The sequence below is a fragment of the Pipistrellus hanaki genome (genome assembly GCF_964339955.1).
Source record: "Pipistrellus hanaki genome assembly, chromosome: X".
In the NCBI taxonomy this organism is placed as follows: domain Eukaryota; kingdom Metazoa; phylum Chordata; class Mammalia; order Chiroptera; family Vespertilionidae; genus Pipistrellus; species Pipistrellus hanaki.
The window spans coordinates 1,913,047-1,937,393 of record NC_140524.1 but is presented as its reverse complement, the minus strand read 5'-3'; the positions used below and the strand labels follow the sequence as shown (position 1 = coordinate 1,937,393).

Here is a 24,347-nt window from a genome sequence, read left to right as displayed (position 1 = left end):
GAAATACAGATGTGGGGGAGATACGTGTCCAGTGCCTAAACCACACTAAGGACAGAAGTCTCTATAAATCTGAATTAATAAACTGTGTAAATGAACATCAAATACTTGAGCAGTGGAAAATAATTGTAATCTGATCATTATTACATTATTTATATCTTCCGACAACTAGAACATATTCATGGTTACCCTATTTCAATCCCAAAGCTCTATTTCAGGAAATATAACTGCCTGATTGGACAGTGTTGCTTAGTGGTTGACCCCTCCGAACCAGGAGATCACAGTTCGATTCCCGGTCAGGGCACATGCCCGGGTGGCAGGCTCCATCCCTAGTGTGGAGCGGGCAGGAGGCAGCCGATCCATGATTCTCTCTCACAATTGATGTTTCTCTCTTTCCCCCTCCCTTCCTCTCTGAAATAAATAAAAACATATTTATTTAAAAAAATGTAACTGCCCTTTATTTGAATTTCCAATTCCTAAAAAAGTGAATAGAGAATACTATAACAGTCATCCTTTGCTAAGGAGAATTCAACTGCACCTAGTAGACCAAAGTTATTGGGGGAAAAAGATTAATTCCAACATTAAGTATTTACTTCTAGATAACGAAATAAAAAGACCAGATTCCTTTTTCTAGGCTTATTGAAAAAAAAAAAAAAAAAAAAAAACTGACCTCATCTTTCAAGTTTTTTAGAGAAAAATCAAACTTTTTCTATGTATTAAATAAAACAAATTTAAGTTAGGCAGCTTGCTTTAAATATGCACATACACAGATTTTATGTCTAACTTCAGAATTTACAAACACCCTGAAGGACACGAACCCTTGCTCTGGGCATATACCAGAAGCCATGGCAAGAAGCCCCTTTAGATGTGAAAGAGGAAAACTCAAGTGTGCAGCGACGAAGTGAGAGGCTGTGTAGCAGCACATACTGTGGAAAGCATACCAACACCGAAACTCACCTTTTTTACTAAGATCAATAGCAGCTTCTAAAAGCACTTCTAATTCCCCTTTCGGCAAAACTGGAACCACCCACCGAGGCCTAAGAGTTTTAAAAACATAAAAAGATGTTTATTAGTGCACTAAAAGAGGCACTATAAATGAGCTACTACTTATAATATGTAAGCATGGAAATACTAATATTCAAGTAACATTAAAATAAGGTCGGCGGAATATCTGCACTGAGAGACTTGTTTTCTAACACTTTTAAGGAACTGTCAAACAAAAGATATAGCTATGAGCACGAGGAGAAATAAAATTATTTTACTAATAGAATATAAACCTACTGCAATAATCAAATGTCAACTAAATGGATAAGCTATTGTTCGAGTTTGTGGGAAAGCGCTCTTTCAGGATTCAGATTAGGAGACATTATGATGAATCACTACTTAGTTGTTTTCAATTTTCTTGCAAAGAAGAAAAAAAAATGGGAGGCAATGATTGATTTCTGCTTTGATTCATCACTTTGTCACCTTTTCCTGAAGGCTGAGAAGGAAGTCTCCAAATTTACTACATGCTTCCAGTACCCCACCCGCTCCTCCCCCAAACCAGGAGGCAGGCAGCATTCTTGTGCTGGATTCTCTGGCGCCAGACCAGCTAGATCTCTTTATGGCCTGGTTTACCTCAGGGCCATGCAAAAATCATTCAAGTCACCTAGCAACCAACATACCAGTAAGGAAAGAAATCTTCATAAAATCTCAAAAAGGGCCATCACGCGTACAGCTCTACCTCAGAAGCCTACTGGCTCTGGTTGCGATCAATCTGAAAACGATTGGCACAGCGCCCTTTCATTTTTAAAATCCATTAAGAACCACAGGTTCTAAGTACTTGACAATGACTTACTTGCCAATGTCAGGCTATTAAGGAGGCCGTGTGGTTACTGTGGCATCCTGTCCACTCTTTCTCTTCTTCTCCGCTACCATCACTATGCCGAGGCCTGGGTGCTCTGCCTGTGTCACACCCACTCAAAGCCAAACCAGCTCACCTATTGATCATGTCATCCAGCTTGGCCAGGTCGGTGTGCGGAAACGCAGGCTCCTCCTCTTCCAGCTGGGGGGGAGCATCGCCCTGACCTTGCTCATCTGGGGGAGTTGCCGGGGAGTTTTCATTGGAAGAATCAGGCGATGACGTCTGGAAAATTAACAATCCCAGATTGAGCTTAGTACAATGTATGTGCCACGTCTAATACTTCAAACACCAACACCAGCTAGGGGGAAACAACGTAAGTATTGTAAGCTTAGGTTTAAGGCAGTCTCCGTGCCACTATGCTTCAAAATAATTTCACTCTCTATCCCTCTCTGTGGAAAAACAATAATAATAATTATAATAATTATTATTTCATTTAATTCTCAACAGCCAAAGGAAGCAGTCTGCCATTTCATAGATGGAAAAACACCCTCAGACAATCATTAATTAGCCCAAGGTTACAAAGCACCAACTCTGGTCAGGATTTGAACCCAGATCTAATTCTGCAATTTGTATTCTTAATCACAATGTATACTGCTGTTCCGTTTACACTTCCCACCACGACATACTTTATTACACAAATAAAAAAGTCGCATTTTACAGATTTAAAAGTTCTGACATCTTATTTTTTAATTTGGAGAGAAAAAATATATTTTATTCCATACTTTCCCTAGTCTCAAGATCATTATCCAAAAACTATTAAAACTTCATGATTATGGTTTCTAAATAAATCACATCATTTTCACCTGATGTAGCTAATTTTATTCATTTATTCTTCCTTTTTAGCTCATCTTTCTCTTCACCCTACTTCAGCTGTGTATACTTTCACAACCTAATAAACTTTTAGGACCTTAAAGTCTCAGGAAAGCTGGTTTAGTATTTCTTTAAAGCCTCTTTCCTCTTGCCTAGTATATATATTATAAATAAACTTTCACATACTCACAACTGTAAACCTACCTTTGCCCATCCCTATATACATGCTCTTAGAAATCATAGACAAAAATAACAATTAAAATACCTGTAATAGAACAGATAAGCACCAACATTTAAAATGATTTCCTTCCAATCTTTTGTTCTATGAGCAAAAAAACCCCCGCTTACAAATGTATAAATTTCAGTAACATTAGGATACCTGTTTAAGCCTGTGTCTTTCCATTTGACATTTGTCTTTTCCTACACATCATTAAGAATCTCTTATAAAAAGTTTAATGCCATATAGCATTAAATGAATTAAACAAGTAAAAGGTTATTTAATATTTTGCAATTTTTATTGCTCAGATAAACAGAGCTGCAATGAATCTTCTTATACATCAATCTTTGCTCAGGCTGGGATCCTGGGCGGAGAATTACTGCAATAGCAGAGACGATTTCTCAGTGCTGCTACGTGTGCCATTGCCCAATTCCATCCCGGAAAAGCGCACCGGCCCAGCAGCAGCACCCAAGCTTGTTGAGCCAGTGCCTTTGCCAAGGCTATTTCATGTGCCACCAAGAGCTACTCCACACCGGAGCCCAGAATTCCCCCGGAGGGAACTCCCTTTAAAAAAAGTGAAGTGAAAAACACCTGATGGATTTTAGCAATTCTTTTAATGCCAAAACGTAAAAAGCACATCCCAAAAGAAAACTCAAAGCTGGGGAGTGATTAATGCTATAGTTCCTTCTTCTTGGTCCGACAGTGTCAAATCTTGTGAAATACTGAAACTAAAATTCTAACATTGGAAGTAGAGAAGAAAAATGAAAGGGACTTGACAGATAGTTAAGAATGTAATTTATTTTGTTCCTTTGTTGTTTAAACCATCATTTTCCAAATTGCAAAGATTAGAAAAGAACGTAATGTGGAATTATAATATTAAATGGAATACCACATGACAATAAATTGAAACCCAAGAGCTCTAAGAATTATTAAGAACACCTTAGCCCTAGGTGGTTTGGCTCAGTGGACAGGGCCTGCAGACTAAAGAGTCCAGGGTTCAATTCCGATCAAGGGCACATACCTAGGTTGCGGGCTCAATCCCCAGTAGAGGGCGTGCAGGAGGCAGCCAATCCATGATTCTCTCTCATCACTGATGTCTCTCTTTCCCTCTCTGAAATCAATTAAAAAAAAAAAAAGGAAACCTTAAGTAAATAAAAATAAGGTTAGAATAGAGGTTTAATTTTGTTTAAAGCCACACAAGCCATAAACACTGCAAAAGACATTAGGAATCCATGCACAACACAGGTATAAAACTTGGGACAAAAGGTAGCAAAAGATACTCGAACTTACTACTAGCTCCCGGTTTAAAAATAGAACTCTTTGGCACCCAACCTTAGACTATGTTTAAAGAAACCTGAATACTGGCTAACAAATTCATGACACAGGCGACTTAACTCTGTCAACACCTGTGACCATGTACTTCAGTACTTTTATGTCTTAAAAGAGGGGACTGGAAAGAGAAATAAAGGTGACACATTTATTTGGGAAAATATTAAAACATGACCTGCTCACTTCTCTAAAATGGCAGGGGGAGAGGAAGAAAGGGAGAGAGGAAAATGCACGTGCAGCTCTTTTCCTTCTTTCTTTTCAAAAAATATTTTTGATTTCAGAGAAAGAAACATCAATGAGAGAGAATCATGGATTGGCTGCCTCCTGTATGCCTTCTACTGAGGATTGAGCTCGCAACCCGGGCATGTGCCCTTGACTGGAATTGAACCTTGGGACCCTTCAGTCCACAGGCCGATGCTCTATTCACTGAGCCAAACTGGCGAGGGCCTTCCCTTCTTTTTTTAAAATGTACTTTTATTGATTTCAGATATCTAGAAACATCAATGATGAGAATCAGGATCAGCTGCCTCCTGCACACCCCACACTGGGGAGGAGCCTGCCACCGAGGTCCGTGCCCTTGACAGGAATAAAACCTGGGACCCTTCAAGTCTACAGGCCGAAGCTCTATCCACTGAGCCACACCGGCCAGGTTTTGCGCAGCTCTGTTCGATTACACTTGTACTAGAGAATGCCTACTCTCTGACAGCAGTAACCCAGGGCCATAAAGCTGGAATGGTGCACAGCTAACAGCAGAACACCAGCAGCAGGAGCCGAGCCCATGCTCTTAACCATGGGCTATGCTGCCTGGCCTGCTGCTTTCCTCCAGCATTGACCCAGGGCTTTATATACTTTATCTGACTGACCCACAGGGTAAGACACCAGAAAAAGAAGGACTACAGACTCGTGTCACCATCTCCAACACGCGAGCTTTCTGGTTCCTGTGTGCGACAGCTAACATGGACTTCTCTAAAAAGGGTTTATGGTTGCTTCACCAATTCCACAGAACACGGTCCATTCGTTAAGTATCCCACAGACGACGTATCAATGAACTCTGCAGAGCCCCCTCAGAGTCCTACCTGATTCTGCTGGAGGGGGGGCTGAGCCTGGCCATCGGGAGCCTGGCCCTGGTTGTCATTCCCTCCTACTGGAGAGCCACGAGTCGTGGCTGTCATACTCGACACAGGGCAGATCTTTGCAATTTTGTCTGCTTATGTAGTTGTCTTGAGAAAAGAAATCAGAGTCCACTTATAGAAGATGAAGTACCAGCATCTGTCAGTCTTCGGAAGATCCAATTCAAGAACAAGCCATCCTGCACAGACCATTGCATAACCTACAAGTAGAAGGAAGAAAAAGGAACCTGTTTTAGACACAACAAACATGCATTAAGGAATCGCTCCCACTTAAGTCACCAGTGAAATCGGCCAGGAGAAGGTAGTTACAGAGATGAGAGTGCAAAGTGAGACGCTCAAGTCTCATTAACACTATATCTAACTCAATAAACTGCGGCAGCGCATCAGCGGTTACATCAAGGAAACGCAACTGTCTTCAATTCACTAATGCCTTAAACTAGTGGTTGGCAAACTGCGGCTCGCGAGCCACATGCAGCTCTTTGGCCCCTTGAGGGTGGCTCTTCCACAAAATACCACAGCCTGGGTGAGTCTATTTTGAAGAAGTGGCGTTAGAAGTTTAGGTTTAAAATATTTGGTTCTTAAAAGAAATTTCAATCGATGTCCTGTTGATATCCTGGCTCTGCTGACTAGTGAGTTTGCCGACCACTGCCTTAATCGCACTGCCAAATGTGTCTGCTCAAGACAAACGAAGGGAACAAAACCTGACTGGAAAGACTTCTCAGGAAGCACTGCACACCCAGCACTCATCACTGGTACCAAATGGTTCCAAACAAGCTTACCAGTGGTTTGAACAAACTGTAAAGTTTTGGGGACCTTTTCTTCCAAGGTTCAACCTCTATGCTATTACTCCAATGCAGATGAATCTGTCAAGTGATCAACTGCCAATGACCACGACACCCCACTTTGGGCCACCAGCCCCCAATTCTAGACCCAGGGCCTCATCCTTAGCTGCACAGGGACATCCTCTGAGGGGCTTTAATGAGCGCTGACACCCAAGCCCCTCTCCAGGTTGAATGGATTATCATATAGCATAGATGTTTCTCTTGCTCTCTCCTCTTCCTCTCCCCCACTCTCTCTATAAAAATCCATGGGAAAAATATCCTCAGGCGAGGGTTAGCTAACAAAAAACCTACCCAGAAATGGATTTTAATGTGCCAATTGACTGAGAACTGTAGCCGATTGGCTATAGGTATATCCTGCTGTGAGTAAAGCGGCCAGCACGTCCCCTACCCCAGAACAGCCTAACATTTACACCTCACAATCACAATCAAACACAATCACTCAATCCAGAGACGGGGTTCTAACGAGATTTTGTTTCACTTGTCAACAGGAAAAAAGCTTAAGTACTGATGGGTTAAAGGCAGACAGAAAAATCTGTCATATGTGAAGTGGAAAAACAAAAGATTACATGATTGAGCAAGCTCTCACTTTTGTTTTCCATTTTTACGCACCCTACATTACCAGAAGTTATGTGAATAGACGATCTTAAAAGCCTGAAGAAACTCGCCTATCTTTAGCTATTTTGGTCCGCTGGCAATTTATCTGAACATTTTCCTTGCCACTCCAAACATCAGCTAACCAGCTTACCTCCATCCTTCTCTACTCCAATCTCTTCCACTTGTTTCCCCACCTGGACTCAAAATGGCCCTGTATGCTCCCCCACCCCTCCACCTCCAGTGGGCATACCCCGAGCACCCCCTCGGCTTCTCCTGCATGTTTTGTCCGTAGCCTAGACCTATGCTGGAGCCCTTCCTTTCTGGGAAAAAACAAAAACAAAAAAAACCCAAACAAAAAAAACACGCTCTGCCCTCCCCCTTCTCCAAAAACCTTAAAAAGCCTGCCTATCTCCCCCTTCACTCCTGCCATTCCCTCATCTACTGCTGTGTCTAAGCTACCAACGCTGTGAGCTGCCAGTTGTCTTAACTGAAGGCTGGACGGTTTGAAGGCTCACTCCCATAAAACCCCACACAAAGCTTTGTGGGCATGGACATCTGGGGGAGGGGACTAAGGTCTGACCCTGGATCACCAGTGCCCTGACCACACTGGCTGCCACCACCCCTTTTCCCTCCGGATGCTAGCTTGGGAGACTTAAGAGTAAGAAATTTGTCAAACCTGTAAAATCATCTGAGGAGACTAACACAAAACAAAACAAAAAGCCCACTGAACCCATTAAAGTAATTTCTGGACCCAAACATTTTTTACCAAAGATATGGTACAACTAAGTTATGCAAGAATAATACTGTTACATTTCTTAATCAATGCCATTTAACCCACATGGCATCTTTTCATATTCAAACTTAGCACCTCCACATCCCCCTCCCCTACCATGGGAAAAACACCCTCACCTGGATCAAGATTGCCACCATGTTTGTTCTCTTAGGGAGGGAGAGGGAGGAGGAGGGAGGGGCAAAACATCCACCAGCTGCCTCCTGACCAGGACTCAACTCACAACCTCCTAACCATGTTCCAACTGACTGAGACGCCAGGCTGGCATTATGTATTTGAAATAAGGAAGCCACTTACTGGCTATGTCACACTTTGCTGAAAACTGGCTTTCTCTGGCAGCTTTCAATGGGAAGTCCTTAACACCAGAGACCCCCAGGACAAAGAAGGCTCCTTCCCTGCCCAGTTACTATTCTCTCTGCTCAAATGGGCCTTAGAGGCTAGAACCTCTCCCCAGAACCCTGAAGCTTGGTCAAACCCCAGTTTACCTGGCACCAGCTCAGCCCCAACTCTCCCACTGCAGCAGCCAAGTCCAGTGGATGGTAAGGTGGGTTCAGTTACACTGTTTCCTTCAGGTCCCAGAACCTCCTGAGAGTAGTTGAGAGGACTTCACTGTGTCCACTCCTACCCGGGGTTCTCTTGTTTCATCGCATCTGCGTGATGCTCCCCCCACCCCCCCAGCCAAGCGCCACGTTCTACCAGGCCAGAACTGGGCTGAACAGAATGCCAGGGACTCACTGGCACACAGCAAGTGCTCAAACTAAAGTGGGGGCTGGCATGGGTTGGGAAAACAACAACAAAGGCAGACCCTTCCAGTCCGCATCAGTGTTTTGGGCCCCACTCCCACGCCCACCCTCCAGGGCCAATGCGAACAGCAGCCAGGGCAACCTCTGAGACAGCTCCCGCCACCTGTTCCACCTGTTCCGCCAGAACTGCATTTAAGGGCATCCACAGTCAGCCATCACTTACTTTTCCAACACCAATGCCAATCCTTCTCCACACGTTGTTCTTACTGAGGGTCATTAGAGCAGCTAACGGCAGTGTTTGATTTGTGTGGGGCTCTATTGCAAGCGCCCCATTTCAGGAGAAAAGAAACTAGGGCGATAGCCAGGCAGTCAGAGGGGAAGAGCCAGTCACAAAAGGGGCTGCAGTAGGTGATGCCACTTATATGAAATGTCCACAACAGACAAAGCCACTATTAACGCCCAGGCCATGCACCTGTGATGCTGGAAAATCAGGAAGAAACACTTTTTCTAAAACTGGGCTCTCACTTTTTATGATGTCCCCATGTTAATTCTAAGTCATCTCTAATGGCTACGCACCACAGACTTTACTTCTAAAACGCAACAGCCATATTCCTGAGAGATGTGGCAAATACAAGAATGTTCCAGAACTACTGCACAACAGGAGGTGAGCTTTCACATAGTGGACTTTAAAAAGCAGCAAACGGTTTTCCACAGCGGAGTCCAGAGCGATGTTAAAACCTAGCTTTTGCTCGCGTCAAGGCCTGATTCTCCAACTCAACCAGCACGTTTTCCAACACCAATAATGTTATCATTAGCACAGGACTCATCATTCTTATCATATTGTTATAAACTGGACTCGAGTCCAAGGCAAGGCCATGAAAAAACCACCCACAGAATGGGAGAAACAAATTCTAAACCATGAATCTAAATAAGGAACTTGCATCTGAAATGTAAGAAAATGCTCACAACTCCAATAAAAAGACAATCCAATTTAGAAATAGGCCAAGAACCCGAAGAGGCATTTCTCCAAAGATACAGAAATGGGCCGGAAGCACACAATCACTAGCCTCCGGGAAATGCCAATCAAATGGCTCCAATGGGATACACAGCACATATAGGGCTTGGTATGTAATTGGTGGTTGCAGGCACCTGGGGGTGTCCCCTGTGGATAAGGGGGGAAATACTGTTATGTCAACAATGACATGAAACGTGAGTGGGTCCAATCAGAATGGAGAGAGAAGCTGGAATTGAAGAAGGAACATTCAATCACACAATGTCAACAGGAGACAGATTTTAGATCCAAGGACACAAATTGGTTGCAAAATAAGCATCATGCAAAACAGCAACCATAAGAAAGCTAGAGTGGCCGCACATTTATGAAAATAAAATTGTAGACAAAAGGACTGCTCAAGATAAAAGAGGAATAGTCTACAATCATAAAAAGGGCCCATTTATCAAGAGACATTAACAATCATAAGTACAATATATAGGCACAACATAACAGAGCCTCAAAACATATGAAGGGTAGAGAAGAGAAAGGAGGGACATAGACAATTCAACAATAACTGAAGACTATAAGGTCCCACTTTTAAATGGATAGAACTAAGCGAAAGAGGCTTAATAGCCAAAATCTGTAAAGAATGCATACAACTCAACAGCAAAAAATAAAAGAAAAATCTTGCATTTGCAACAACATGGATGAACCATGAAGGCATTAAGTGAAATAAGTCCACCAAAAGAGAACTACTGTAAGATCTCACTTATATATGGAATCTAAAACGAAAACATAAAACCCCAAGCTCATGGTATGGAGAGAAAAGACTGGTGATTGATTGCCTTATGGACAAAATGGGCAAAGGTAGTAGTCAAAAGGTACCAATTTCCAGTTATAAAATAAGTTGGTCACAGGATGTAATGTACAACCTGATGACTATATATATAAAAGGCTAACATGCAAAGTGTCCCCCCAGGAGTTCAACCTGGAGTTTGATTGCTCGCTATGACATGCACTGACTGAGATGACATGCACTGTTAGATTCCCAGTCAGGGCACATGCGTGGAACAAAGGAAGGCCCCAGCTGGCAGCTGGAAGGCCCTGATCGCTGGCCAGGAAGCCCTGACCCATGTGGCTCAGTTGGTTGAGTGTCTAAGGTCGCTGGTTCAATCCCTGGTTGTGGTGCATACAGGAGGCAACCCAGCAATGTTTCTCTAGCTCTATCACCCCACCACCACTTTCTCTCTAAAATAAATAAAAACATGGAAAAAAGATAGTTAGGAAAATGGATCTTGAAAGTTCTCATCACAAGAAAATTTTTTTAACACTGTATGATAATGGATGTTAACTGTACTCACTGTGCTGATCCTTCCGCAATATATACGAATATCAAATCATTACACTGTACACCTGAAACTAATAATGCTGTCAATTACACCACAATTAAAAACTAAAAAATGAGACTTTAACACTATATATCAAACACCCTTAGAACACCCTTCCGAAGAGCAGCAGAACATGTACATTCCGAGGGCACAAGGACAAATCACATGTAGTAATGTTTAATGTAAAAATGAAAACAAAACAGACTAGTTTTTAAAAGAAAACACTTGAGCACAGGAAGAACAAAGAGATACTGTGAAGGCTAAAACCGTGCAAGGAAAAGGAGATGGGTGTGCGGACTATTAAAACTTGGAAATTGAATGCTCCGCATGTAGGAATTTCTACATGCAATCTGCCCCTGACCATTTTCGGTTACAGCACTGTGAAGCCCACTAAATCAGCCGAAGAGCTTTCCTTCTTTGAACCAAAGTTTACTTCCCTCATCACTCATACCTACCTATTGTTAGTTTACAGTTGTGCCCACTGACCAGAAAGTTAATATGCACAACTTTCTACACTACAATCCTTCAAAATACCCAGCTGTACAGTGCACGTACACCCGGATTGCTTTTCAAGAGGAAGACATACCTTTTATTTAAACATTCATTCATCAAACCCTTCTGAAAGGTGATGTCCCAGGCCCTACAACAAAGCCACCTAGTAAGTGAGCAATGGTGACTTAAAATATCAGACACAATCACATACTAAATGTCACAGAAAACAAGCTTACTCATCAGTTTCCTCCTTGTAAGATGACAGGATAACAATGAAGTTACCTATTAATAGTTCTCGCCAATCTTTATCACAATTGACTTACAGACGTCACCAATCCAATCATGAGATGCTGATCCAATACACTGCAAACAAAGACCTCATTTCCTTTAGTCAGCGTTTTCAGCAAGGCGGATAGATGATCAATAATCCATTTTCAATGTGCTTCCAGCCGTCCTCTCTTCTACCTGATTTCCAGTTAGATTACATCACAAATGTAAAGAATTTGAAGAGAAAACCAAAGAATCTGAAATTCCTTTTAGTCAATGAAGATTATCTTCAGGATACTAAATATGTTTCATACATTTAAAAATAACAGCCTTGAGATACAATTCACTTGCCATACACACCACCCATAATGTGTACAATTCACTTGATTTTAGCTTATTCAGAGTTGTACAATTAGCACCACAATCAATTTTAGAACATTTTCATTGGCCCAAAGAGAAACCCCATATCCATTAGCATCAATCACCCCCAGTCCCTCCTCCCTCACTCCAGTCCTAATGTAACCTACTTTTTCTCTCTAGAGATTTGTCTATTGTGGACATGTCGTATAAATGGCATCACCTAATATGGTCCCTTTGTGCCTGGCGTCTCTCACTTAGCATCGTCGTCTGTCAGGTTCATCCAAGCTGCATTTCTTTTTCTTGTCATTAAGTATTTCAGTGTATGGTACACGTTTTTATGCGTTCATTAGTTGAACATTTGCATATATCTTTTTGAGTTAGTGTTTTCGTTTTCTTCAAATAAATACCCAGCAGTGATATTACTGAATCGTATGGTAGTTCTACTTTTAATTTTTTGAGAAATCTCCATGCTGTTTCCCATAGTGGCTGCACCAATTTACATTTCCACCAACAAGGGATCCTTTTTATCTGAATCCTTGCTGACACTTGTTATTTCTTGTCTTCCTGGTTTATATCTGAAGGCTGTTTTTTAGTCTGAAGTATTGAATCTCTCAAGAGAAAATATTTCCCAGACATATTCTAAAGCCAAACGTGCAGTTTTTTAATTAACAGGATGTTTAATCTCCCTTGTTACTAAATAGAGTAAAGTTTTTTTAAAAAAAGAAATTGATCACCATAAGGAAGACAACTATTTTTTATTGATTTTGAGAGAGGGAGAAAGAGATGGAAAGATAGATTGGCTGCCTCCTGCACTGCCCCTGCTGGGGATGGAGCCCACAACCCTGGCACTCAATCCACTGAGCCATATCGGCTGGGTGATTAAGTTCATTTAAAAAAATATCTTCTTTCAAAAAATTTCCTCAACTAGTGATTTTGAGCTACAAGGCTTAAAGCTGTCTGCTGGTCAAACTTAAAATTTTATAGTTAAGCAAGAGTTAAGTATCAGTAAGATCAATAAGTATATCAAAAGATTATAAACACCTACAGGCAAATAAACATTTAAGTCACAATTAGAAATTCCTAAATCCCCAGTGAAAAGGACTAACAATGGGAAGTGATGATAAGAGAAACCTGAGCGATACTGCAGGTGGGATTCTAAATGGTACAACCAGTTAGCGACCTGGGAAATATGGTCAGCGGCACCTACTAAAGCTAAACACACATATATACCCAGCAATCCCACTCTGGGTGTGTAGCAAAGACCACCAGCAACAGACATGGGCTAAAATAACCATGGTAACACTTTTTAAAACTGATAAAAACACTGCAACAATAAAATGGAGACGTAAACCATGGCATATTTCATTCAATGACTAACCAGTAATGAAAAAGAAAAAATTAATCAAGCATATGTTAGGTAAAAAAAGCTGGACTCAAAGGTACATACTCTCCTTCCTTTTATATACAATAAGTTCTTAAAGGGGCATAACTCACTGAAAGACAGGTCAGAACATTGTGGGGTGGTTTTCTTTTTTGGGGTGGGGAGAGGAGGCATGAGAGAGCCTTCTGGGATGCTGAAAATTGTCTATGTTGATTTGAATGGTAGTTCTACAGACATTTGTAAAAAGTTATCAAGCAGAGACCGGTTTGGCTCAGTGGCTAGAGCGTTGGCCTGCAGACTGAAGGGTCCCAGGTTCGATTCCGGTCAGGGACATGTGCCTTGGTTGTGGGCACATTCCCAGTGGGGGGGGGTGCAGGAGGCAGCTGATGGATGGTTCTCTCTCATCGATGTTTCTGGCTCCCTATCCCTCTCTCTTCCTCTTTGTAAAAAATCAATAAAAATATTTTTTTTAAAGTTATCAAACCACACATTTAAAACATGCAGATGCTGTTTGCAAGTTATATCTCTATTAAGAAGTAAAAATTCACAGTAGATAAGCCACTCAAAAGAGAATGCAAAGTTTCCTTGGGAGCCTGAGGCACTGGTTCTCACTGGCTCTCACTCAGACCCCTGTTCAGGAGATTCAGGACATGAAAAATGGTTTTCATGATAATAAGGCGGAATTTGCCAATTTCCCGGCATTCTCCCTCAGGTGTACAGCCGAGCTCTTCCCGAGGCAGCATGTAATTATGTGACAACAGATTGAAGGCAGAGGCCGATAGAGAATCCAGCTGTCTTCTATTAAGCCAGATATGCAAATTTGCAAACATGTAAAACAGTAACGCTCTTCTCACTAATTCCTGTTTGGGGAAAGTTATTTTCCAGAAAAGCATTATTTATGTTAACGTGCAATGATTTCTGTGTTGAGTGCATACACACATTTTTAAAATGTCTGTTTTAATTTCCAGTGTGGTAAATATCATTGGATACAACCCCACATAAACTAAAGCTCTTCCACTGAAAATATGAATGTGGTTTTAAAAAAACACACACCAAAAATGGAAGCCAGAGAATCTTTCCATGATCCTCCTTTCACTGACATGATTCTCCTTCCCATGATGCACTGAGGAGAACGAGGCCATCCTCACGCAGAGGCCACCTGAGACAGCTAACATTGACAGTCAGACAGTGGCCTTGCTATCAGGCACATTAGGTTCCTCCCCCAACCCTCAGTCTGGACCCACAACCCCTCTCAAGCTCCAAGTCAAGAACTCAGGATTTTGAGTAATTGATTACTCTCTCTAAAGGACACGGTAAACAGATATATACGTACTAATTAAACGAGTTTCTAGGGGTTTTTCCAATTCTCAAGGCAGAGCACAGCAAAGTAGTATAAACCTCTAATTATGCCTCATCTCTTCTATATAAGCTTTACTACCCATTTGCCATACTTAGTTTCCTGCTTCATCCTCATGATTTCATTCAGCCTTGAACAAAGTCAACCAATAGGAGCAGCGAGCACAACCTAATCCACCAGGTTACAGGCTCAGACCCCGATCAGGTCCCTGTGGCAAGGCCACCAAGGCCACCACTGAATCCTCCAGGCGACGCGCTTTCGTTTTCCAATTAATTTTTTAAATACATTTTATTGATTTTTTACAGAGAGGAAGAGAGAGGGATAGAGAGAAACAATGATCAGCTGCCTCCTGCACACTCCCCACTGGGGATGTGCCCGCAACCAAGGCACATGCCCTTGACCAGAATCGAACCCGGGACCCTCCAGTTCGCAGGCTGACGCTCTATCCACTGAGCCAAACCCGTTAGGGCATTTTCAATTATTTTTATAAAAGAGCAAAATGCAACTACCTTGCCAATTCGCACATAAGACATGGGAAGCTGCTGGAACAGGGCTGTTCTCAAGCAGGCAGTACCGCCTTGCAAGACAAACACCTGTATCAGCCAATAGGCAGAAGCGGGACCTGACTTAACATGGGAAAAGGCACAGAAACAGGAAGCAGAGCACAACGCTGGCCGCTCTAAAGGACACTGAGAGGGGCAGAAACCGAAACGCATAGGGAGTGTATGGAGAACTGGGAGCCAAGTGAATGGAGGACAGGGGACGGGACAAAAACAGTGGGAAATTAAGTTGGAAAATTATATTCAAGTCAACTTCATGCTGACAGTTTGGGGCAGTATTTTAAAAGAAGCTGGGGCCCTAGCTGGTGTGGCTCAGTGGTAGAGTAGGTGTGGCTCAGTCTGCCTGTACACTGACGGGGTCCCAGGTTCGATTCCCAGTCAAGGGCACATGCCCAGGTTGCAGGCTCGATTCCCCAGTATGGGGTGTGCAGGAGGCAGCCGATCCATGATTCTCTATCATTGATGTTTCTCTCTCTCAGTCCCTCTCCCTTCCGCTCTTTAATTAGTAATAAAACAAAACAAAAAAGAGCTGGGAAGGAGGACATGAAAACCATAAACTATTTTGATACTACATCGTTCCAATTTAGCTTTCCTTTAACCTAGTATCAAACACCACAATGCTCTCTTAGACTCTAAGTGCAAAGCCCAAAATATTTACTATGATCTGTCTGGATCTTTATAGAAAGTTTGCCAACTCCGGAACTGAACCACCAAAGTCAATAGGAGGGAAATGGGCAAAATGGGATAGGAAAGGAAACGAAGTCGGACTCCCTTTACTCCTCTTAATTTTCTCTCTCTCCCAGCTACACTGGCTTTGAGCCTGAGGATGGGACCCAAAACCAACTCAAAATCATCCCAGGAAGACTTCCTTTGATGATGGTTGGTCCATGAGTCTAACACGACCCACGCTTACATGGTCGATCAGTCACAGAAAGGATAACCGAAAGGGGGCCATGATATGGTGACACATCCGTTTCGGACAAGCAGTTCTAGGTTACCGGATTCTGCCATTCCGGCAATCAAACAGTTATTGTAAACAACATAATACTACGTGCTCTAACACACGAAGATAAAGGACAGGCTCCCTGACTTTACGATCCATTATCAACCAGGGAGAGTCTTGAATGTAAATTTTATGAGAGTGACTACAAAGGTAATGGGATTTCAAGAATCCCCTCATTAAGTGACTCCTTACATCTGGAAAACAGCTTCATGAAGCAGCATGCTACCTCAGTCCAGTTACTTTACCTCTTTGAGCCACGTTCCTTATCTGAAAACCAGAGTTTGACTAGAGCTGAGACTCCTTTCAGAGCTGCTCGTCATAAAAGTACGATTAGGTCAAGTTTAACTCCAAGCAATAAAGAGAATGGGGGTGGGGGTGAGGAGAGAAATCAGACCAAGAATATGGTGGACTATTCATCCAACAAAACATTATTGACTGCCTCATGTTCCAGGAACTTTCCAGGTTCTAGGGATGTATCAGTGGCCCTAGGATCTTGAGTCTGACCACATGGGGGCCACCAACCTAAAAGAATTCGGAGGACAGCCGAAACCGGTTTGGCTCAGTGGTAGAACATCGGTCTGCAGACTGAAAGGTCCTGGGTTCGATTCCGGTCAAGGGCACGTACATTGGTTGTGGGCACATCCCCGGTAGGGGGTGTGCAAGAGACAGCTGGTCAATGTTTCTCTCTCATCGACATTTCTAGCTCTCTATCTCTCTCCCTTCCTCCTCTCTGTAAAATATCAATAAAATATATTTTTAATAATAATAATTAAAAAAAAGAATTCGGAGGACAAAATAATCTAAAAAATCAAACAAAAAGACAGAATGGAGATAACTTAGAGAGCATCAGGACAGGGAAGAAATGGCAGGAGGAAGAGGTGACACCAGAGCATGTCATTCCAGAATCCATTTTTACTGTGCATGGCATTTGGGTTCTCTGGAGAAGACTGGGCTCAGAATGAACTTCTATTTAACTTATTTAAAGAAACTGAAAGGTAAAAGGAAAATTCCATTGGCTTATACCCCAACTAGATAGACGTCTAATACAGTAACTTAATTCAGGCTCCTAGGAGGCGCAATAAAGAACGGCACAATTAGTTAGGTTAGGTAGGACAACTTTTGAGATCAGCTAGTCCGATACCCACCCATTTCATACCAAACAAGATTCTAGACAATAGTAATTCCTAGCCCAATAAATGTGTGAAATAGATAAAAAGGAAACTAATGCCTTAACAGATATAAATGTCAGTGTCAGAGCTGGGACCCTAACTCTAAGAAGGTGCTCATGTGCATGTGTGTATGTGTGTAAAATTCTAAGTAATAGCCTGGTCTCTTCCCACTCCTCACCCATGTCTGAGCTTTCCCTGTGTCTGCGTCTGGAACTGTTGGCAGTGTGACTGACCAGAGTATTACTGCCTAACGGTGGGACACAATCTCAATCTCAGATCTCCCCTTTCCCTAAAATGAATTGCAAAAAGAACCAGAAACCCCTAACCGCGTATCAGAGTCATCTTTTGAGGTTTTGTTTTTGTAATACATTTTTATTGGTTTTTTTCTGAAGAGGGGGAGGAAGGGAGAAGGAGAGAGAAACATCTATTGGTTGCCTCCCGCACGTGCCCAACCCAGGATGGAACCGGAAACCTGGGTAGGTGCCCTGACCTTCTGGTGCAAGGGATGCCGCTGCAGCCAGGGAGCCGAGCCTCACTGGCAGGGCCAGTATATTTTAAAGCTCCACAGGTGATGGATCCACAGGGAGGTGGGAAATCATTGTTAGTGACTGGAAATACATGGGAAACCCATCTGCTGTGGAATACATGTCTAGTGGACGGGTGTTCACTGAAGCTCACTAGACAAGCACAACACCTTTAAAGAATAAACATAAGCTAGCTCATCTTAATGGTATGTCTTTTCACACCTTATTCCTTACAAGCATATTACATTGGCCTTTGTTATTGAATAGCAATAACTGGGTGATAATCCCAGCTCTAATATATGCATAACAGTTGATTCATTAAGTCTATTTTCCTTAGGATAAACTTTATAGCAGAGGAAATAAGGCTGTAGCAATCATTAATTTAACAGAAAGACCTGACCATCATGTGCCACGTTAAGAATGCTCAGAGATTCTACCATTGCAGGCTTTCCTCACTTCTCTCAATACAGAACTTAGCACCATGGATAGACCAAAGGAATTAAAATAAAGTGTTATCACTATTTCATTCATTCCATAAAATTATCAGCCAAAACTATAAAAATGCAAAATAAAGCCCTTAGTTTAAAAAAGCTTTTGTAAAATGTACAGATATTAAACAAGGCTAAATAAAACTTAGAATTCTCAAATTGAACACATGCTCACATGATACTACATGTTCACTTGTGAGATTATTTAAACTCCTGGGAGACAGTGCCTCCATTTTGCATCTATTCAGAAAGGGGGTGGGGGTAAGAGATCAACCAAAGGACGTGTATGCTTGCGTATGAGCATAACCCAGGGACACAGACACTAGGGGGTGGAGGGCATGTTCTGGGAGTAGGGGTGGGGGTGGCCAGGGAGAGGTCAATGGGGAAAAAAAGGAGACTCATATAATCCTATATGTAATGCTCTAAAGAACTAAAGAAAAAGGGTTAAAGTTGCCTAACATCATTTTAATAAACACACCTGCCAATTAAGTTATCAGCCTGGATGTGTGGAAGGGAAAGAACATACCTGCCTCAGAGCTGTAGCATCTCTCCCCCTGAACCAACCAAGATATTTCCCGAACTGCAGATTACTGTCATATTTAACATTTTTAATCTAAAGTTAATCCAGGATAGAAAACCACCCAAAAGTTTTGTTTTGCCCCCCCCCCCCCCCCACCACCAAAAAATAGTAATCAGCACTGTGTCACTAACATGTCAAGCACCACAGGCCGCGAGTGCCAGACCTCAGTCCCTCACCTGTAGAATGGACACAATACTCTCTCTGAAAGGTAGTAGTGGGAAACTTTTACAGTGCCTTTAAATGCTCAATAAACGACAATTACGCTGATAACTGAGAACAGCTGAGAAAGAAATTGGTCCTATTTATCCACTTGGAAGCTCAGTGAGAACATGCTCACGGCAGTAAAGCGGTGGTTTGCAAGCCCCTGCATCTGAGCAATCACCCTCCAGTGCTTTCAAACAGCCTTGCCCAGACCCATCTCAGAACCAACCATCAGTCTCTGGGAGTGGGACCCAAGCACCTGCATTTTTTAAACTCCCCCAAGTGCTTCTAATGTGCAGCCAGGCGTGGGGTCTGATGTATTAACCCTTTCCCAATTACTAACATTAGACTCTGAATGTTCAAGTAAGACAACTTAGCCCTAGCCCGTTTGGCGTAGTGGACGGAACATCCACCCTCTGCCTGAAGGGTCCCGGGTTCGATTCCGGTCTTGGTTGCAGGCTTATGCCAGAGGCAACCAATCATCTCCCATGGATGTTTCTCTCTCTCTCCCCATCCCTTCCAAAAAAAAAAAAAAAAAAAAAAAAACCAATGGGGAAGATATCCTTGGGTGAGGATTAACTACAAGAAGACACCTTAGCCATAAATACAATGGCTTTTACAGCTCCTAAAACAACCAAATGGAAACAGAAATTTCAATTTTTGAGGAAAAACAAAATCAAGACTCAGAAAACATAACAGCAAAAGAGGAAATACAATGCAGGGTATTATACAGCATTACATTCCTTTAAAATTAAAAATCAACCAGCTCAACAACCACAGCCTTAGACACCACCCCCAGCCCGGTAACTGTCCAAAAAAACTAACCCTTTCACTACACCCCTACATATTTCAAACAGCTGTCGTTAACCTGGTTTAAACAAAGACTGGTTTCAATATTAAAATTCTGAATCTGAAGTGTGAAAACTTGATTAGCTTTCAAATTGTCCTTACGAAATAATAAATGGCCTAAAAGAATGCTTCCTTGTGTCCAACTACTCAAGAACTAACAAATGCAGGTTAAATTCAAGGAAAACATCCACCTTCAGAAAGTGCAGGACCATCATTAATACCACATCAAAGGGAAATTATCGCTGGAGATAGCCAGGCAATCCCCCACCTTGTTGAGATGTGAGGAAATGTATTTCAAAATCCTGAAAGAAAAAAGATCCAAAGTAAATCCCACTTGAGCATTCCAGTGATAAAACAAGAGAGCTGCAGAACACCCAATAATTTGATGAAAGGTAAAATCTGCCTTCAAAGTTACTTTCTGAGGAATTTAGATTTCAAGAATGTCTAAATATTCTTGCTGTTATCTAATCCCTCCAGAAATTTTCCCTCAGAACACTACCAAGGTCAGCAAACAAAAGAACCTCAAGATAATTACGTGGAGAACTACAACGTAAATGTTCACGCAAAAAAAAATAAATAAATAAATTTTTTTTTAAAGGAACGGGGAGCAAAAATCCGTGTAAGTTCAAATGTGTTATTTTTTTTAACCAGAGAAAGCAAAACATGTCAGACACATTTTGAGCTGCCCCTGGACACACGAATGTGAAATACTGCTGGTCTTCACCGCATCTGAGCCCAGGGAAAATAAAGCTTTGAGTTCAAGTTAGAAGACAACGTGCCAGCTTTAAAATTGAGGACAAACAGCGACACATTGGTGTGTGTGACACACGAATCTGGAAGCTCTTGGAAGGCGTTTGCAGAAAGCAAAATGGCAGCCCACTGAAACCAGCAGGCCAGGCAGGGCTGAAGGAGAGTCTGTGGGCCCTATTTTCACGAAGTTCAAGTGTGCAGGTTCCCAAAACCAGGCTGGTCATGGTTCCTCGGTCCTCGCCATGTCATCACCGGGCAGATAATGAGCTCCGAGAGAGGGTTAAGGGCCTACCCAGAAGTTGCCTAATGGATGCACTCCGCATTTCCCCTCGAAAGTGAAGGTCTGCCGACGTTCCAGACTTCGGGGGCTCAAGGGTTTTCAGGTGAAGGAATGCCGGCGCCCGCTCCCCTCCCCCCAGGCCAAGCACGAGCCCCGGTCGTACATGGGACTCGCTCGGCTACATGCAAAGCCGGGGCAGCAATGCCACACACCTGTGCAAACCCAGCAGCGAAAAAGCCAATTAACGTCTCGACTGCGGGCTCTGCGAAAAGGAACCTGCGCCATTTGGAGCGAGTGGCCCGGGAGAGGCGAGGGCACCCCAGGGCGGGCTCCGGCCGCCGCAGAAAGGCGCCCCGACCTCCCCGAGCCGTATCCACCTGCTCCGGAGGCCGGCATTTCCCAATGAATGAAAACCCCACCGTCTCCCGCCGCCCAGCCCCGCGCCGCCGGCACCGGGAGGCTTGTGCACTAACCCACGCGCACGGGCTGCTATTTTTGGCAGAAACGGTTAAGAACGGAGAGGCGGAGGGTTCGAGGGGGCTTTTCTGCACCCCAACCCCGTCCGCTGTGGCCCCGGGCCGGGCGGCGGCGCGATGACCGGGCTGCGGCCGGGGTCGCGGGAGGCTGCGGGCTTCGACGGGCGGGCGGGCCGGGGGGAGGCGGCCGAGCCGCGGGGCCCGATCGCCCGACGCCGCCGAGGCCTAGCGCCCCGGCTCCAAATCACTCCACCTCAGTAATGGCGTTCGGTGTCAAGTGGAACAAGAACGGGGAGGAGGGCGAGCCGTCCGTGCGGCCGGTGGCAGCCCCGGGCCGGGGGGCCCCGCAGCCCCCCGACGCCGCGCCGGCCCCCGGGGTGCGGATGCGGAGGCTGCCCGCGGGGCACGGAGACTCCATCCTCCCACTCGGCCCCAGACAGGACGGGAAGGGGGAGGAGGGGGAGGGACGGAGCCGTCAGCCATTTTCCCTTCCAGCCCCAAACACACACACACACGCGCTCCCGGGACGCCGGTCCGCGGGGAGCCCGGCCCCGTGCGCCCGCCCGGCCGGGGCCCGGGGTGGGGGCGGCGGGGAGCCCCCGGGCCGGCCGTCGCGGGGTGCGCGGCGCACACACACCCCCTCGCCCTCCTCCCCGCGGCCAAGTCCTGCTGTTGCCCCGGGAAAGCGCCCCCCCCACCCCCCGGGCGAGGTGCCACTCACCGCACAACCCGGGCGTCTGGTCTTCGGCGGCAGCACACGCGGAGCCGGCAGCGCCACTCAGTCGCGGGGCAGCGCGGCCGCGGGCGCATCCCAGGCCCCCGGCGGGGGGGACGGGCGACAAAGTGTGTGGAGAGGCCGCGGCGACAGCTCGGGAGCCGGACTCGGCGCTCGCAGCGCCCGCCCCGCAGCGGTGGCCGCTCCTCCTGCGCCGCCGCCGGCCTCTCGCCTTCCTCTCAGGCCGGGCTCTGCGCTCCGCTCCGACGGGCTCCGGGCGGTGCGTCCTCCTGCGTCACCTCCTCCCGCCGCGGCCGCCGCGCTCTCCCCGCTCGCCGTCCGCGGCCGCTGGCTGCGCTGCGGTCGCTAACTCGCCGCTCGCTCCCGGCGCCGAGCGAGCCGGGCGCTGAGGAGCCGCCGCCTCCCGGGAGGGGCGGCACTCGGGCTCCCGCGAGGCCTGCGAACTGAGAGCGGGAGGGGCTGAGCGGGGAGGCCCCGGCGCGCCGGCTGCACGGGGGCTGCAGCGCCGGCGGCGGCCACTACCTTCCGCAGCCGCGGCTGCCCGTCCTCGGCAATATGGCGGACCCAGCAAAGCAAAAAAAAACACACAAAAAAAACCGCCCGGCCAGCGGCGGCGACGGCAGGGGCAGCGGCGGCAGCGCAGGCGGCGGCGGCGCAGACTCCCACCCGCTCCAGAGCCGCCCAAAGCCCGGCCCCGCCCCCCGAAGGCCCCGCCCCCCGAAGGCCCCGCCCCCGGCCCGCGCCCGCCGCCCCCGCCCACCCTGGCGATCAGCTGTTCCTCCCACTCCCCGCGCTCGCGCACCTCCCTCCGCTCCGCCTCCGCCCGGAGCCTGGGAGACTGGCGCGCCGCCCCGAGAGCCCGGCTGCCAGACGCGGAGAACCCGGAAAGCTGGGGGAGGGGAGACAATGCGGGAAAGATTGTTCGCTCAGAGGCGCTCCCGCCGCCCCGCCCTCCGGGATCGCGCTGCTCCCCCCCGCTGCCCCCCCGGGGGACACTGTTACCCAGCCCCGGGCTCCCCGCGGAGCGGGCGCAGAGGTGGCAGGAGGTCGGGCGGGGGTGGGGGCAGGGAGGCCCGCGAGGACCCGGCGTACCACGCGGCAGGAGCTGGCGGATCGGGGTTGGCAGGCTGTGCGGACAGGACAGAGTTAATCGCGCGAGCCACAGCCGCGTCGCTCAGAGTTTGACTGGGGCCGCTTGTTTTTGTTCCATTGTGAACCGTGGCTCCGCCGGCGAGTGCCCGGATGATGACGTCACCGCCCCCCCAGTTCCGGGATCGTGGGGGGAGGGGCGGCGGAAAGGCTAGATCCGGAGACCACGCGCCGGGCGCTCGCACCCGCGATGCTTGGGGGGCGGGGGGAGGACCGATTAATGGGGAGGGGGTGTTCCTGCGGCGCACGGGGTCCAGGAGGCGGCCAGGCCCCCGAGGCGGGGACGCTGCCGGGCGGCACGGGTGCGAAGTCCCTGGCCACCTGCTCCACACCGATAGGAGGAAGGTGTGGCTATCTCCCCAGGCTGCAGGGGGGACTTGCCAGGGGGAGCCTTCCCAGCCCCCAAGAAGCAGGTGCTCCGAGCCGCTCAATCACTGGATCCTGCATCATCAGTACCTGAAAACACTTAGGCTGCCTCCAGCCCCACACGGACCCACCACCCTCTGACCACAGAAGCCCTCAGCGCGGCAAGGGAGAACACTGGGAGTGGCACGGACAAATAAAGCACTAGGAATAGGTAGCCAGCCCAGCCTCTCTGGCCAAATCGTCAGCACCGTTCCGTGTTGGGACCCCGAAGGGTCTGCTGAACCCCGTGATATACGTCATGTCACACAGACTATTGTCCATGCTGATATTCCAGGCCCTGGAAGGCTGTGTGACATAGCCAAGGTTGTGGTTTCATCCCCGGTCAGGGCACATACAAGAATCAACCAATGAACACACAAATGGAACTAGCCAATCTCTCTTGCTCGCCCTCTCTCTCTAAAAAAATCCCTTAAAAAAAAAAAAAAAAAGCCTGCTATGTTGACATTCCAAAGCGGAGGTTATCAGTTGATTTAAGATGCATGGACTGCTAGGAACAAGTCTACACGGAGTGCCTTTGATGCCCGAATGCCATTCCTTTTGATGTTCCTGTACACACCAAACTGGA

At 46.1% G+C, this 24,347-nt stretch overlaps 1 protein-coding gene across 9 annotated transcripts in view; it reads right to left on the bottom strand.

The window, feature by feature from the left end:
• USP9X (ubiquitin specific peptidase 9 X-linked) overlaps positions 1-23,466 on the bottom strand; it is a 71,868-nt gene extending 48,402 nt beyond the window's left edge. For 5 of the 9 annotated variants that reach the window (XM_084870087.1, XM_084870088.1, XM_084870090.1 and 2 more), the window contains exons 1-4: positions 22,193-22,883; positions 5,333-5,586; positions 1,977-2,122; positions 955-1,034 (exon numbers count right to left, since the gene is read on the bottom strand). In XM_084870087.1, coding sequence (XP_084726213.1) covers positions 955-1,034; positions 1,977-2,122; positions 5,333-5,428 — 322 coding nt within the window. In that variant the 5' untranslated portion in view covers positions 5,429-5,586; positions 22,193-22,883. Of the gene's footprint in view, positions 1-954; positions 1,035-1,976; positions 2,123-5,332; positions 5,587-20,156; positions 20,268-22,192; positions 22,885-23,299 lie in introns of those variants that run through there. The other 4 variants (XM_084870083.1, XM_084870084.1, XM_084870085.1 and 1 more) reach the window with 4 other exon arrangements.
• Positions 23,467-24,347: the final 881 nt, after the last annotated feature.